Source organism: Brienomyrus brachyistius, chromosome 8, assembly GCF_023856365.1.
Source record: "Brienomyrus brachyistius isolate T26 chromosome 8, BBRACH_0.4, whole genome shotgun sequence".
Lineage (NCBI taxonomy): Eukaryota > Metazoa > Chordata > Actinopteri > Osteoglossiformes > Mormyridae > Brienomyrus > Brienomyrus brachyistius.
Window position 1 is genome coordinate 12073694 of NC_064540.1, and position 14819 is coordinate 12088512.

At 46.6% G+C, this 14819-nt stretch overlaps 1 protein-coding gene across 1 annotated transcript in view; it reads left to right on the forward strand.

The window, feature by feature from the left end:
• Nucleotides 1–14819, forward strand: part of unm_sa1614 (un-named sa1614) — a 61303-nt gene that overhangs the window by 34616 nt on the left and 11868 nt on the right. Inside the window, exons 8-18 of the mRNA XM_049022859.1 lie at nucleotides 1388–1463; nucleotides 2336–2422; nucleotides 3212–3312; nucleotides 3918–3987; nucleotides 4673–4760; nucleotides 5368–5416; nucleotides 7732–7895; nucleotides 9750–9883; nucleotides 10766–10857; nucleotides 13100–13286; nucleotides 13737–13822. Of these exons, the coding sequence (XP_048878816.1) occupies nucleotides 1388–1463; nucleotides 2336–2422; nucleotides 3212–3312; nucleotides 3918–3987; nucleotides 4673–4760; nucleotides 5368–5416; nucleotides 7732–7895; nucleotides 9750–9883; nucleotides 10766–10857; nucleotides 13100–13286; nucleotides 13737–13822 (1134 nt within the window). The remainder of the gene's footprint in view (nucleotides 1–1387; nucleotides 1464–2335; nucleotides 2423–3211; nucleotides 3313–3917; nucleotides 3988–4672; nucleotides 4761–5367; nucleotides 5417–7731; nucleotides 7896–9749; nucleotides 9884–10765; nucleotides 10858–13099; nucleotides 13287–13736; nucleotides 13823–14819) is intronic.

Genomic DNA, 14819 nt, shown 5'->3' on the forward strand with positions numbered 1-14819 from the left:
ATGTTTTATTTTCCATTTGTACAGGTTATATAGGAATGCTTTTCACATATTCCATCATACTCTCTTATGAGACAGACAGATACATGCAAAAGCAAAGCCTGGGGTCAGTCATTAATTTGGTACCCCTGGACTGTTTTTTAGGGTTAAGACCTTTGCTCAAAGGCCTCACAGCTGTTATTATTCTGTCAAGCATGGAATTTGAATCAGTGACCTTCTGATCCTAGGCACAGAGACCTATCCCACTGAGCCACCCATACCTGAACTCAGCAGGAACTGTGCTCTAATGTAAGGAGGTTCACTGCTTGTATAGTGGGGAAGTGCACTGATGTGAGGAGGTGCACTGATGTGAGGAGGTGCACTGCTTGTATAGTGGGGAGGTACACTGATGTGACGAGGTGCACTGGTGTGAGGAGGTGCACTGCCTGTATAGTGTGGAGGTACACTGATGTGACGAGGTGCACTGATGTGAGGAGGTGCACTGCCTGTAAAGTGGGGAGGTGCACCGATGTGAGGAGTTTCATTGCCTGCAGAGTGGGGAGGTGCACTGATGTGAGGAGGTACACTGCCTGTATATGAGGGACATGCAGTAATATGAGGAGGTGCACTGCCTGTATAGTGGGGAGGTACAATGATGTGAGGAGATGCACTGATGTGAGGAGGTGTACTGCTTGTAAAGTGGGGAGGTGCACTGATGTGAGGAGGTGCACTGCTTGTATAGTGGGGAGGTATACTGATGTGAGGAGGTGCAATGATGTGAAGAGGTGCACTGCTTGCATAGTGGGGAGGTACACTGATGTGAAGAGATGCACTGATGTGAGGAGATGCACTGCCTGTATAATGGGAGGTGCACTGATGTGAGGAGGTGTACCAATGTGAGGAGTTTCATTGCCTGCAGAGTGGGGAGGTGCACTGATGTGAGGAGGTACACTGCCTGTATATGAGGGACATGCAGTAATGTGAGGAGGTGCACTGCCTGTATAGTGGGGAGGTACAATGATGTGGGGAGGTGCACTGATGTGAGGAGGTGCACTGCTTGTATAGTGGGGAGGTACACTGATGTGAGGAGGTGCACTGATGTGAGGAGATGCACTGCCTGTAAAGTGGGGAGGTGCACTGATGTGAGGAGGTGTACTGCCTGTAAAGTGGGGAGGTGCACCAATGTGAGGAGTTTCATTGCCTGCAGAGTGGGGAGGTGCACTGATGTGAGGAGGTGCACTGCCTGTATAGTGGGGAGGTATAAGGCAAAAATGCAGCATCTAACCCCTGCCATTCAAGATTTATTACTCCATTATTCGAACTCATTAATCTCATACTTTGTGAAATGCCTGTAAAAACAGCCTGGTGGGGCTGTTATTTTTAAGGATGTTAAATCCATCCTTATCCTCAGCTTCTTTCAAGAGTGCCTGGTGACCACAGAGAAACTGAAGCGGCACATTGAGGACATCACCGGAAAGCTGAACCATGTGGGTACCGTCCACAGCATGCCACCGAGGGTCACCAAGTCCCAGCATGCAAAGCGGGAGGCCAGTGAGGGAGGGGTGCTGAGCCACATACTCCCATTCCCGAGAAGATGTAGATTAAAGTAGCCGCAGACTCTCTTATAGACACAAAAAGTGCATCCTTTGTAAGCGGGGGGAATAAAAATAACGTACAAGTAAAAATATTCCCATGATGCCACGAATGTCCAGCTTCCCTGCAGAATCATTAACGTCTTAACTGCTCTGACTTGCTGGCCTGCAGTATGGGTTCCAGGTTAAATGGTGCAGGTCAGCCTAGCTGACCTTGGAAAGGGCTGCTGGGTAATATTTGCTATGCTCCCACAGCTGCCCTTTTGTCTGGCCTGGACTGACCACAGCTGCATCTCAAAATTCAGGGTGCATTCATCCTGTTACTGTGGTAACAGGGGCAGCGAAAAGGTCATTCATCAAGTGAAAAAGAATTCCCTGTTAAGGAATACAGCCCAAAACATCATCTTATGTAGGATTCAGTGCATACAATATGATCTTGCTGTGCAAGAGAACTTGCTGTCCTCTGTCGCAGAGATAGGTACACGCCCATTAATCATTGTGTAAAAATGAAAATTAAAGCCCAAATATCAGTATCCAGATGTGCCTACAAGAGCGATCAAATATTGCTTTGCCTGTTATTATTTTATCATACAAACTGAGAGCGTTTTCCAAGTGTTTCACACAGGATTAAGTGACAACAGGAGTGTGTAGTGGCTTTGGGCCTGGGTCTCTCACTAGGCCTGAGGAATGACAGCGGTAATGGCGGCTTGTGGGGGGGGGGGGGGTGGGGGAGTGTGTCATTAAGTGTTCTGGCTGCTCCTGTGCAGATCAAACACTCCCAGGACGAGGAGAAGAGACGTTTGTGCTCCCTGAGAGAGCAGCTGCGACCCATCGTGCAGCCGGAGCTGAAGGAGGTAAGGCCCGGCCCAGGCGTGGGCCTTCTGGGATTTCGGGGTTAAGCAGCACACCAGAGGGCGGCTGGGGGGCTTGGCCAGGAAGATAGTGATGTAGTTACACACCCCCAAGGTGGAGAGGCGGGCACCAGTTGGAACACGTTCAGGAGCTTTTGAAGCCGGCCTTGGATGTCAGTGCTGACCAAACTCCAGTTTTGTGATGCATTTTATTATCTGATTCATGTGCATTATGAGCCTTTGCCTAATAACTCTTGTATTTTCTATTGCAAACACTGCAGTCCAGAAGAGTAAGTTACATTTGTATTTGATGTGTGTTCTAATATTGGTGCCGAATTCTGTGACACGTTCAGCTTGTTTTTCTGTCAAAGCACGCCTTTGGGTCTGTGTTATGTGCTGCTGTTGAAACTGTCTGGCTGTCAACATTCATAGTTTGGTTTATTTGCAGATTTCCCCCCCCATTCATTTCTGGCAAGAGTGTCAAATATTTTTACTGCATCATTTTGATGAATGCAGTGCATTCTGCTTTATAACATCCATTTGTCAGCAGTTTCCCCGTCCGCTGTGCACTCAACACCCCCTTTTCTCCTGTTTGTACGCATTCGTCTTTTTTGTTTAAGCATTTTTGTGCTTTGACATGCTTCATAATCTCCAAAGAATCGCATCTCTGTCTACTGCTGATGTTTCTAGCTGCCCCATCTCCTGGCCAGTACATTATGGTTCGTCTGCTGGTAATTTGGTTTGGCCTTTCAGATACAGGAAGTGACATGTGTTTCTGCTTGTTTGGTGCAGGACTCTCTCAGCAAACAGTCAGTCTACAGCATGCATCAGCTTCAGGGCAACAAGCAGTATGGGACAGAGAAATCTGGCTACCTTTACAAGAAGAGTGATGGGTAATAACCCTCATGATCTCCTTATTGTTCTGTGTATTTAGAGTGGCAGTAAAATACCCAAAATAGGCCTACTTATCAACAGCACTCTTACATTAATAGTACGCAATTAAGGGATGTTGTATTTGCCTAACAAGATTAACATTAATACATTAATTAAAAGTGAAGAAAAAAGGAGCAGAATTAGCAATCTGCTAATTGAAGAGCGGATTCCTAGTACCCAGTCCACTTTTTTGTTCTTTTTGTGATGAGGCTGGCAGTGACTTAAAAACCTAAAGTCAGACTTCCTCATCATCTCTTACAGTTTTGGGAACCAAAACTCAGCCAGTTATCATGTAATCCATCAGGAACTTTTGTTGAATTATCAAAACTCATTAAGTCCACAGACATTTTCCCGAAAACTTGGAAATTTGCTCTTCAATTAGCAGTTAGCTAATTTTGGCCAGTCTGCCCCATTTTTTCTTTATTATTGCCTTAGAAAAAGTCACTGTTAAGGAGATCTTTCTCTGGATCTCATTTCCCTCCATAAACGCTGAATACGGAAGCTGTCCCTAAATGGGAGTGGCGTACTCCTCGGTACGCAGTCACGGGCTCTGTCTCCCCCACAGGCTGAGGAAGACATGGCAGAAGAGGAAGTGCGCCGTGCAGAACTGCTACCTGACCATCGCTCACGCCACCGTAAGCGTCCCCACGAAGGCATCCATAGCGAACACACTCACCTGCGGAAAGCATACATTGCGTGCGGCAACATGGCTACATACGCTGATATACAGTAGGGTGTTTCATTATTAAATATAATTACTTACATTAAATATTATTGCTTACGCATGTCCAGTGGCTTAGTGGGTGGCACCATTCCCTCACCTCCAGGGTTGTGGGTTTGAATCCCACTTCTGCTCCTTGGAGTTTGCATGTTGCCCTCGTTTTATGCATCTCTGAATTTCCCGTGAAGTATGATTGTGTGTGAGTGTGTGTCTGTGAGCCCAGTCGGGTTGTATGGTTGCCTAATGGGGTAGCCCCCCCCCCCCCCCCCCCCCAATGAGCGTCACCTGGTAAATCATCTGTAAAATAGATGCTTATGAAACATCTTGTGGAGTTTCCACAGCGTATCTACAGCCTTTGTCACCACCAGTTCTGCTTTTGCCTGACAAACGCCCCGTTCAGACATGCACGTCATTTATGGCCTCAGGTATCATATTTGACGTTTGCCGCACGTGTGGCTCCAGGCTGCCTCTTCGCCTTGAGTGTAACCCTAACCCTAACCCTACCCCTACCCCTAACCCTACCCCTAACCCTAACCCTAACCCTACCCCTAACCCTAACCCTAACCCTAACCCTAACCCTGCTCCTTCCTGCTCCTCAGCCTAACAAGCCTCCAGCTAAGCTGAACCTCCTCACCTGCCAAGTCAAGCCCAGCCTGGAAGACAAGAAATGCTTCGACCTCATCTCCCGTGAGTCGCTGGGTGCCCCGCTTCCTGTGACCTTCTGGAACATTCCTGTAACATTTTATATGACTCTCAGTAAGAGTGAAGTCGCAGTTCAGCAGAGATTCATTCATAATGTAGCCAACTTGGAGAAGCCCCACTCAGGTTGTGGCCTAAGCCAGAATATTCCCTTAATGGTGGCCTGTAAAAAGTCACTGTTCACCTCAGAGAGATCAGCCATTGTCATTGGGGGCCGCTGTTGTGCCGTAGTCATCAAGTATTTATCGATGCAGAAACTTTAAGCGCTGAGATGGCAGATGCCAGCTGCTAATTACGCGCCTACTTCAAAGCGCCATGTGACCTGACGTGTGCTTTGCCCCTGACCCTGTTCAGCTCCTTGACCTTCTATTTGGAAGTAAAGGGCTTTTAATATGAGGTCCTGTTCTGCACCTCTGTGGTAATGGAGCACAGGGGAGCGATGGCCTGTGTTTGAAGCCGGCGTTGATGATTTAGCATCGCCGTGCCGCCGGCTTGCACAGGTCTGCCGCCCCAGGCAGGTCTGGACACGTTAATGATGCTCATCAATCTCATGCCCCCTCCTCCCCCCCCCCCCCCCGCTCTGCGTCTTCTGCAGATAACCGCACGTACCACTTCCTGGCAGAGGACGAGCCCGAGTGTGTGGTGTGAGTATCCTCCTTTGTTTCCCTCTCTGTCAGTGTTGACGCAGCATCAGAGTTTTCATTAAGCTGCTGATTAACGCCCTGTCCTTCTCCACCATGTGCTGTGGAAGCCTTTACAGGGAGGAAACTGCGTGTGTATGTTTGTGTGTGTGTGTGTGGGGGGGGGATTAACCACCTGCCCAGCACAGCTTTTCTGGGACACTTCATGTGTGGAGAAATGGCTCTTCCTCTGTGAGCCTTTGTGACGTAAGGTGGTGAAATCTCTGACTTTATTGGTACATGGAAAGAGCAGCCAGCCATGTTTGTAAAGCCTCACTGCCGCCTGACTGCATAAAACCTCTGCTGTCCTTTTTGCTCTTTTTACTTTTCAGAACCCTGTGACATATTTGATAATATGTATGCATTTATTATATAGCTTAGCAGACCACATGCAATAATACCCCATGTGTTTGTTCTAGACTTCAATAAATCTTTAACTACTTCATTCATTCAGTATTTTCGAATGGTTTGTAACCCCACAGGTACAAATTGCCATTTATAGTTATAGAAAAGTTGTGCTCGGGGGGTGGGTGGCTTTGTGGATTAGAACTCTGTGATCAGAAAGTCATTAGTTCAAATCACATGAGAGAGTGATGTCATCGTTTGGGCCCCTGAGCAAGACCCTTAACTCTGATCACTCCGGGGACTGTCTGATCCTGTTCTCTGGATTCTGTGTCGCTTTGGATAAAAGCGCTTGCTAATTAAATGTAAAAAGAAGTCAAATTAAATGAGAATAAAAGAAGTCCTTAGTCAACAACAGGCACTCGACTGTAGTTGTAAATACACTGAACTTACTGAGAAGGCTGTGCAGGCCTAGAATTCTGCTCCAAAATGACGCCTCTGTTGATACAAGCATCTGTGACCTTTGTCCTGATGTTTTGCTCATTATGCCTCCCCGGGGGCAGCAGAGCAGTTCATTCAGCCAGAAACGCGAGTGTCGTCCATGTGACAGTCCACTGCCGATAGAGAGGCTCCTTACCAGCAAGCGGCCTGTTTATTAATAGCAGCAGCAGCCCTTTGAAGACGTGTGTGAAATCTAGCAGCTCACATAAAGAGTGACTTTGGCTCTGTTTACATTTGGTTTAAAATGCGTCTGTGGCAATTGGATCACAAGTGAACCAACAAAGACGCTTTGTGATCTTTGTGAACCACTTGTGCTCTGGGACACATTTGACCATATATTTTTGGTGCCACTTTACAATAAGGCTATGAAGAGTTTATGAATGGTTTATAATGTGGTTATTAATTAGGCTGTAACACTTTGTAAATTATTAAACAATTTTAAACAAGTTATATAACAGTGTTATTTTTATTAATGACCATTTACAAGTGGCAAAGGAAGCCTTTTTGTAATGTGGTACCATATTTTTTAATAGAACAAACATCCTGATGTGTCCCTGACAAGGACGGTACACTAGCTGTGCGTGGGGCCATTTGACCTTCCGGCCTGACAGGAAATAACGACATCAAAACACAAGTGGTCAGCCAGACACTGTGGAGAAACACGATGGAAACAGATGTGAATGGTGATGTCACGGCTGTCTACCCGTGATCCTGTCATCAAAGACACATTTGAAAACCAAGTGTTAACAGGGCCTTTGAAACGGCATCGTGAGTTTTATTGCTGCTTAGCTGCGCAGAGAAGCTGTCCCAAAATTCAATGTTCCACCAAAATGCTACAGTTCAAGGTGAACGTGATGGATTGTTACCCAAAATACTCTATGCATCACTGACCAATTAATATTTGAAATTTACTTCATAATAACGAAAATCAATTACAAAGTCATAATATTCAATTTTCCCAACGTGGCAAATCGTTTTCATACTCCAGGAAGTATTAATTAGTTGAGAGGTGGGTAAAGGTGAGACCTGATTGGAGCGAAGAAGAGCAAGAAGGAAGTAATTTCGGAGATGTATGATGTGTGGGCAGAAGCGTAGGAACCGGGGGAAGTAATGTCCCCCCCCTCCCAATATTTAATTTGGCTTCTTGCCTCCCTGCCACACAAAAAATAGATCTTTCCATTTAAATGATTGTGTCCCCCCCAATATCAAGCTCTCTCTTGTGTCCTTGTGTATGGGAGGGTGCGAAGGCAGCTGGATGGTATTGGCTTCTGAAGCATCTGTGAATGTGTCCTGCACCCTGAGGGCGCAGCCATGGCCAGAACTGTGAGAGATGTGAGCGTTCTGCTCCGAGAGGGACACTTTTGGGTTAGACGCTTCAGAGACGTACCGGATGGGTTACTGACGTCCATCTGTTTTCCTCCCTGCTCCAAAATAAGGTGGATCTCGGTGCTGACGAACAGCAAACAGGAGGCACTGAACGTGGCGCTGGACGAGCGCAGGCCCAGCGGGGAGAACAGCGTGGAGGACCTGACGCGAGCCATCACAGCCGACATCCGCCGCATGCCGGGGAACAGCGTCTGCTGCGACTGTGGGGCGCCAGGTGACGCACCTTCACCCACCGCTGGCTCTGTCACCGTATCGCCGTGTCACTCATCATTGGGGGCTGGAATAAAACTGAATATAAAATATAAAAACTGAATATAAAAGCACAAATCCTACAGCACAGGCCAGAACTGGACTGGCCATCTGGTATACTGGGTAATTACTGATGGGAATGTGGCAAAAGTCAGCGTGTCTGGAAAAGTCATCGTGGGGGGGTTCCACAGTCGGCAAAAGTCAGTGTGTCAGGAAAAGTCATCGTGGGGGGGTTCCACAGTCGGCAAAAGTAAGCATGAGGGACCCAACAGTCAGGATAATTCATCGTGGGGGGTCCCACAGTTGGCAAAAGTCAGCACGAGGGACTCAACAGTCAGGATAATTCATCGTGGGGGGTCCCACAGTTGGCAAAAGTCATCGTGGAGGGTTCCATAGTCGGCAAAGGTCAGCGTGAGGGACCCAACAATCAGGATAAGTCATCGTGGGGGGTTCCATAGTCGGCAAAAGTCAGCGTGAGGGACCCAACAATCAGGATAAGTCATCATGGGGGGGTTCCACAGTCAGCAAAAGTCATCCTGGGTGACCGATTTTTATTCCCAATCCAGCCCTACCCCAGGTTTTTCGGAACTGTGAAAAGGAAAGAACACATCTTTTAGGCTGCATGCATGGATACTAATATGGATGGTTAATATTTGGGCAACGTTTTAGTTCTTGTCATCAGTATACAATGTAAAACAGTGATTTTTTTCTGAAAAACGGTTCTGTAGAAAAGCTCCCTGTGTTTTTAACCTGTGTGTAATTTTTATTGGTTAACACGGGTTTCATCCTGTTACTGTGTTGTACGGTGCTCCTGCCAATCATCAGGTGCTGCCCTATTCACTACAGGGTGAGAATCCTCTCATAAACAGTAGCTTAAAGGAAGGAGGAGTGTATGACTAATTGACTAATTGTGAAATATGAGGATTAAGCTGGTATCCAGTGCACCATGCTGGTGATGATGCTAGCTCTCTCGCCCTTACAATCTAGCTCTTAACCAGTCTGTTTTACTCTTGGAAATGAGTAACGGAGAAGTAGGCAAAATACATTTTAGGGAAAGTGCTTTGCAAAGATGAGGAAATCAAGCACTACCCCAGTGCTGGGAGAACAGTAAAATCGGCCCACACAAGATGGCAGCATCTCCCAGACGGCTGAAGCAGGACGAATGAAGATACCATTTTCACATTCACATTCATTGATTCACATCAATTGGACTGCATTTGGGCTTCAAGCACCGCTTAAACTGAACATTATAAGACACGAAAAATTGTGAAGGATGGAGAAAGAATATAAACCATGTCTGCATACCACATAGCTGAAGGATTTGAGAAAAAAAGGAAGTCTAGACCTGGCAGGCTTCCTGACAGCATAGCGAGGGAGTGAATCTCAGAGCCCCAGCCTCTAAAGGTCTCCTTAGGCATGTAAGCAGGAAAGGACACCCTGATTTACTGTGATATTCCACTGGATATTTGTACTGAAAGGATTTGGCTTAAGTGTCCCCTTGAGGGGGTGCAGCAGCAGACACTGCTATCTGACCCTGGAGTTCTGGTCACGAGTGCCGAGTTACTGTGACCCCCAGTGGCACTTTGAGGGTGATTACTATGCTGCTGTAAACCATCATATGACTTCAGTGCTTCACTTCAGTACATACAAGTGAAGTACTGAATGTGGTTTGTCAGCTTCAAACTCGTTTCCATGCCATGAATATGTGAAGTTCACAGACATATTTTTTTCTGAAGCATGGGATCTTCAAAGTAGATGCCACTTTTTTAAAGCTTCTCCTGTTTTTCCCTCATTTGTTGGGCTTGCATGCTGCTCTCAGACCCCACCTGGGTCTCCACCAACCTTGGTATCCTCACCTGCATCGAGTGCTCCGGCATCCACCGCGAGATGGGGGTGCATCATTCCCGTATCCAGTCCCTGTCTCTGGACAAGCTGGGAACCTCTGAGCTGCTGGTATGTCCTGCCTGCGCTTCGTCGGACCCTGAACCCTGTGACTGCATGTGGAACCTGTGAAACTGATCATAGGACCACTGAGGATGGTGTTAATCTGTATACCTCAAGTGGACATGAGCTATGCTGTGCACCTTATGACAGAGAGTCACTAATTAAAAACACTGACAGTTCTTTATTTACATTCACATTTGTTTTTGTCCAAATGACGTAATTAATAAATAGCACGGTACAAACATAGACTAGGCTGAGCTTCCGATGAATGGATAGTGAGGAGTGTAAGCAGCATTAGAGCAAGAGCTATATATCCATCCATCCATTATCATAATCGCTTAGTCCCCACTGGGGTCACAGAGGGCCTGGAGCCTATCCAGGGAGCACAGGCGGGAACCAACCCTGGGTGGGCACCAACACACCTCAGGGTGCCCACACTCACACAACTACAGGGCCAATATAGACATGCCGCTCAGCCTACCCTGCACGCCTTTGGACTGTGGGAGGAAACCGGAGCTCCTGGCGAAAACCCACATGAACATGGGGAGAGCATGCGGACTCCACACAGAAAGGACCGGGGATCAAACCCAGGACCTTCTTGCTGTGAGGCAGCAGTGCCCAAGAGCTATATAACACCTTTCGAACAGTAAGAACCTAATAAGACTATTCAGTGACCAGAAGTGTGACATTAAGGACATTCAGGGAACATAGTGCAGTATCAGGCCTGCAGAGTAATTCCTTGTAACCTTGAGGTATTCAAGTGACGTTTTCTCAAAACATACAGTAATTCCAGGAATTCTTCCCACGAAGCCTGCAGACATCCCTCAGAAGTGGGGCGTGAGCTTTGCTGCCTCTCCTCCTGTAGGCTTACTGTCTCTCTCTCTTTTCCAGCTGGCCAGAAACGTGGGCAACTCAGGATTTAATGAAATTGTAGAGGCCAATCTTCCCAGTCCCTCCCTGAAGCCGTCTGCCGAGAGCGACATGTGGGTCACGAGCTCTACAGATTAAACCCAAATAACTTAATTGTTCATGCCGTAAATACTCTGGTCCTGCTGAGCAGTCCGTGTTTGTGTGTCTGTGTGTGTTTGTCTGTGTTTGTGTGTCTGTGTGTGTTTGTGTGTCTGTGTGTGTTTGTCCGTGTTTGTGTGTCTGTGTGTCTGTGTGTGTTTGTGTGTCTCTATGTGTTTGTGTGTCTAAGTGTGTGTGTGATATGATATGCACTCTTATGTAACTTCATTTATATCTTTCTTTATAGTACATACAGCGTGTTTTTTTCTGTAAACGAGTTATGCTCTTCACCCAAATCAGCAGTGTATTGCCGTTTAAAACATACAATGCTGGGATTTTTCTGTTTAATGTGTATAATATACAACAGTTTATTAAGGATAGATGGATAATTCAATCACTGCTTAATCACAACCGGGGTCATGGGAGCCTAACCTGGGAAAATGGGCACAGGCAGGAACCAACACACTGCAGGACAGACACAGGGCCAATCAACATATCACACTTTTGGACTGCGGGAGGAAGCCAGAGCCCCCGGCACACAAACACAGGGAGAGCGTGCGAACTCCACACAGAAAGGGTTCAGGACTGAACATTGGATCTTCTTGCTGTGCGTCAGCAGCACAAACCACTGTGCCACCTTGACACATTTGATATAATTTTCTTAGATGTGATTCTAACTCAGTGATAAATAGTGTGTGGTTTCAACTGGTTAAAATGCAAATGTGTGTTTTGAAGTTATCCAGTGCACATGAGACACTGAAAAGAAACAAAGGACTGATTTTTTTAGAACTGTGCCTTGCTGAGTGATCTTAGTTTCAGCCGTACTTGCAGCACTGTTAGTGGCTGTAAACATCCCATGTGACCACGGGGCCTGTATCACAATGCAGGATTTCTTGCTTAGCCGGATAACTTGTCTGATTTAAAGTACCCCAGGTTAAATGGGCTTTATCTTCATTCACTTACATTTAACCCCGACTACCTTCAACCGGACAAGTTATTCAGTTAAGAAAGAAAGTCTGCTTTGTCATGCAGGCTGCAGATGCCCTTAGGACACACCAGTATTTGTGCTTTTATTTGACGAACAGCGATAGGTTTGCTGTGATGGATTATGGGGAATTGTGACTGTAGTCTTTCAGCTTTTCCACATGATCTAGAATTTTCTGGATTAGCTTCAGGACTCTGTTAGCATCAGGCACAACATGCATAATTACTGTGGCCTGGAACAAAATGACTTCAGCCAGGCCTCATGATGCACAAGCCCTCCACTTTGGGCTCTCTACCGCCCCCCAGGACAACTTGCCCAATTGTGCTGCCGAGATGGCGGGCCAGGTTAGCACTGGTATGCAGAAACGGGAAACAGGACATGGAACGTTCCAGACCAGACAGGAAGTAGAAGCATAGAGCAGTCACTGGCGAGTGTGCTTGACGTATATGTCAGTTATTACTACAGTAGACTCGTAACTGCACCCTGAATTTCCCCACTGCGGTTTTGATATATATCGTGTCGTTTGCATAAGAAATTAAATGGGAATTTTAATGGGAGTTTTTCAAAAGTTGCGGACGACACGCAAAAGCGGGTTGACGGCACACAAAAAGTTTAGTGACTCATAAATGCATAAAATATACACGCAGTGCTGGCTTGGGGGGACGCCTAGCGTCTCCCGGCAGCGTCTCACTTGATATCGCGCAGTGGTCTTTATATCGCTGATCTGTTCACTTCACTTCCCCCGCATACATTTTTTCCAGATCGGGGCGCCTGCACTTCTAACTCCCACAATGTGGAATTATCCACCCGGAATGTTCTAAGCTGGAGGCAGTGAAGTAACTCATGGGGTAGCAGTATTGCTACACAGCACTGGGGGTGTGCAGTTTGAATCCCACCTTCATTCTCTGTGCATCTTCAAATTGTCCATGTTACATTTGTTTGTGTAACATGCAGTGGATTTGGCTCTTCTCTTATTCTGCTGTTAAGCAGATAGACGATAGATGAAGGGACTGATAGACCATCCTGTATGTACCTAAAATGTTTAAATACCCACAATAACAGACTCGCCTTATAAGGAGGTTAAGTGCTGTGAGGGTAAGAAGCCTGAGAAATCCAAGGCGATCATCTCAAGACGTCTCGTAATTCGGAGCTGAGAATTCGCGGCTGTGAAACCTGCAAATGTAAATCCCTGCACAGTTCCTCACCTCCTCCTTCCTGGTCCTTGCTCACAGGACGGCGCGGAAGGAGTTTATCATGTGCAAGTATGTGGAAGGGCAGTTTGCCCGGCGCAGCGGTGACTCCCCTGCAACCATGCGCGGGAGCCTGCAGGAGGCGGTACACAGGCGTGACATCTTCACTCTGCTCCGACTCTATGCTGAGAAGATGGACCTGAGCCAGCCGTTACCAAGCCACATGCAGGTATCGGATGTCTGTTGAGTATACATGTTAATCGGAGACCAAGCCCTAACCCTAAAATTCTGCGACCTTGACCCCGTCGTTGATACTACAGGTCATTGAAATACCGCTGCATCATTGTGTTCCTTGCCAATGCCATTTATCCACTGAAATTATGCAAGTTGAAATGTCTGCTTCAACGTTCAGTATCAAGGCCTTTTATGGCTTTATAAACAGGGTCCCTGATACCTCGAAACAGACATTTCAGCGTGAACAAAGCATCATTTAAAAACATTACACTGAAATAGCTGTTGGCAAATTAACACTGTCACAGGGTCATGTGTTTAATACATATAGTGAGGAGATGTTTCACATGGATGCCATTAGTTGGCCTATGGAGAGTTCTCTGCATTTGCCTGCCAGCAGCCATTATCTCTGTGACGGCACTGAAGGTATCGTCTCGGCCCCCTGCAGGAGAAAGGGGAGAATGCGCTGCACCAAGCCGTCTTATTGGCTGATCGCACCTCCCTTCACATGGTAGACTTCCTTGTGCACAACTGGTAAGGGGCTGGGGCTGCTGTGGGGAAGGCTGCTGATGTAGCTCTGTTTTAGTGTATTTTATTACACATGCATTATCACGCTACTATGATGCTCATGAGGCAGGTAGCACAGTGCAGGCTAATTCTCCCATAAAGATGTAGCATTGCAGCTGGTTTGGTGAGTTATCAGAGGACAAATTCTGGAGTTTACATCCCTCTTGCACAGCCTTGGCAGAGAGACGCATGTACGCTATGTTACTGTGCCTGTAAACCGAGCCTGGGGGGGATCATCTGAACATTTAGTAATAGAAGAAACCAAGCAATCAAACTGACACTTAGGATGCAGTTAAAGAGGTCATGGGACTTGACCTTTGTAGATGACAAGACCCTGCTTTGGGGGTTTGGATATAAGGTCCAATTGACATAAGCTTATTGATAAACAGATTATTTTCCTCTCATTAACTTATCTTCCCTCCCCAGTGCTGAATATGAGTTTAAATATTCACAGCATCCTTCATGGGTGGAGAGGTGGCTCTGAGGCTAGGGATCTGTGCTAGTAACTGGAAGGTTGTTGGTTCAAATCCCATTGAATGCCCAGAGTAATTCTACTCCATTGGGCCCTTGAGCAAGGCCCCTTAACCTGCAATTTCAAGTTGGAGGTCCTCTAACTTACAGGGAATAATATGGGGGTTGGTGGCAGGATTGGCACTCTAGCCACTGGAAAAAAAACTCACACTGGTCCGTTCCGACTGGTGTGGTGCTGAGGTATCACCCCCCCCCCCCCCCATGGCTGCATTCAGGTTCTCATCCCTGAGGTGGTCTGTCATGTGATGGGTGTGACAATGCACTGCATGCTCCTTACCTCTTTTTGGTATGCTTGGGTAAATGACACATATTTCTATTTTACAGTCATTTTTAATATAACAGAGAACATCAAGGTATCAGGAACGCGTTTTGTATTTATTATTTTGTAATCGTATTTATTTTAGATTAAGATTAAGTTGTACTGTTCTATACT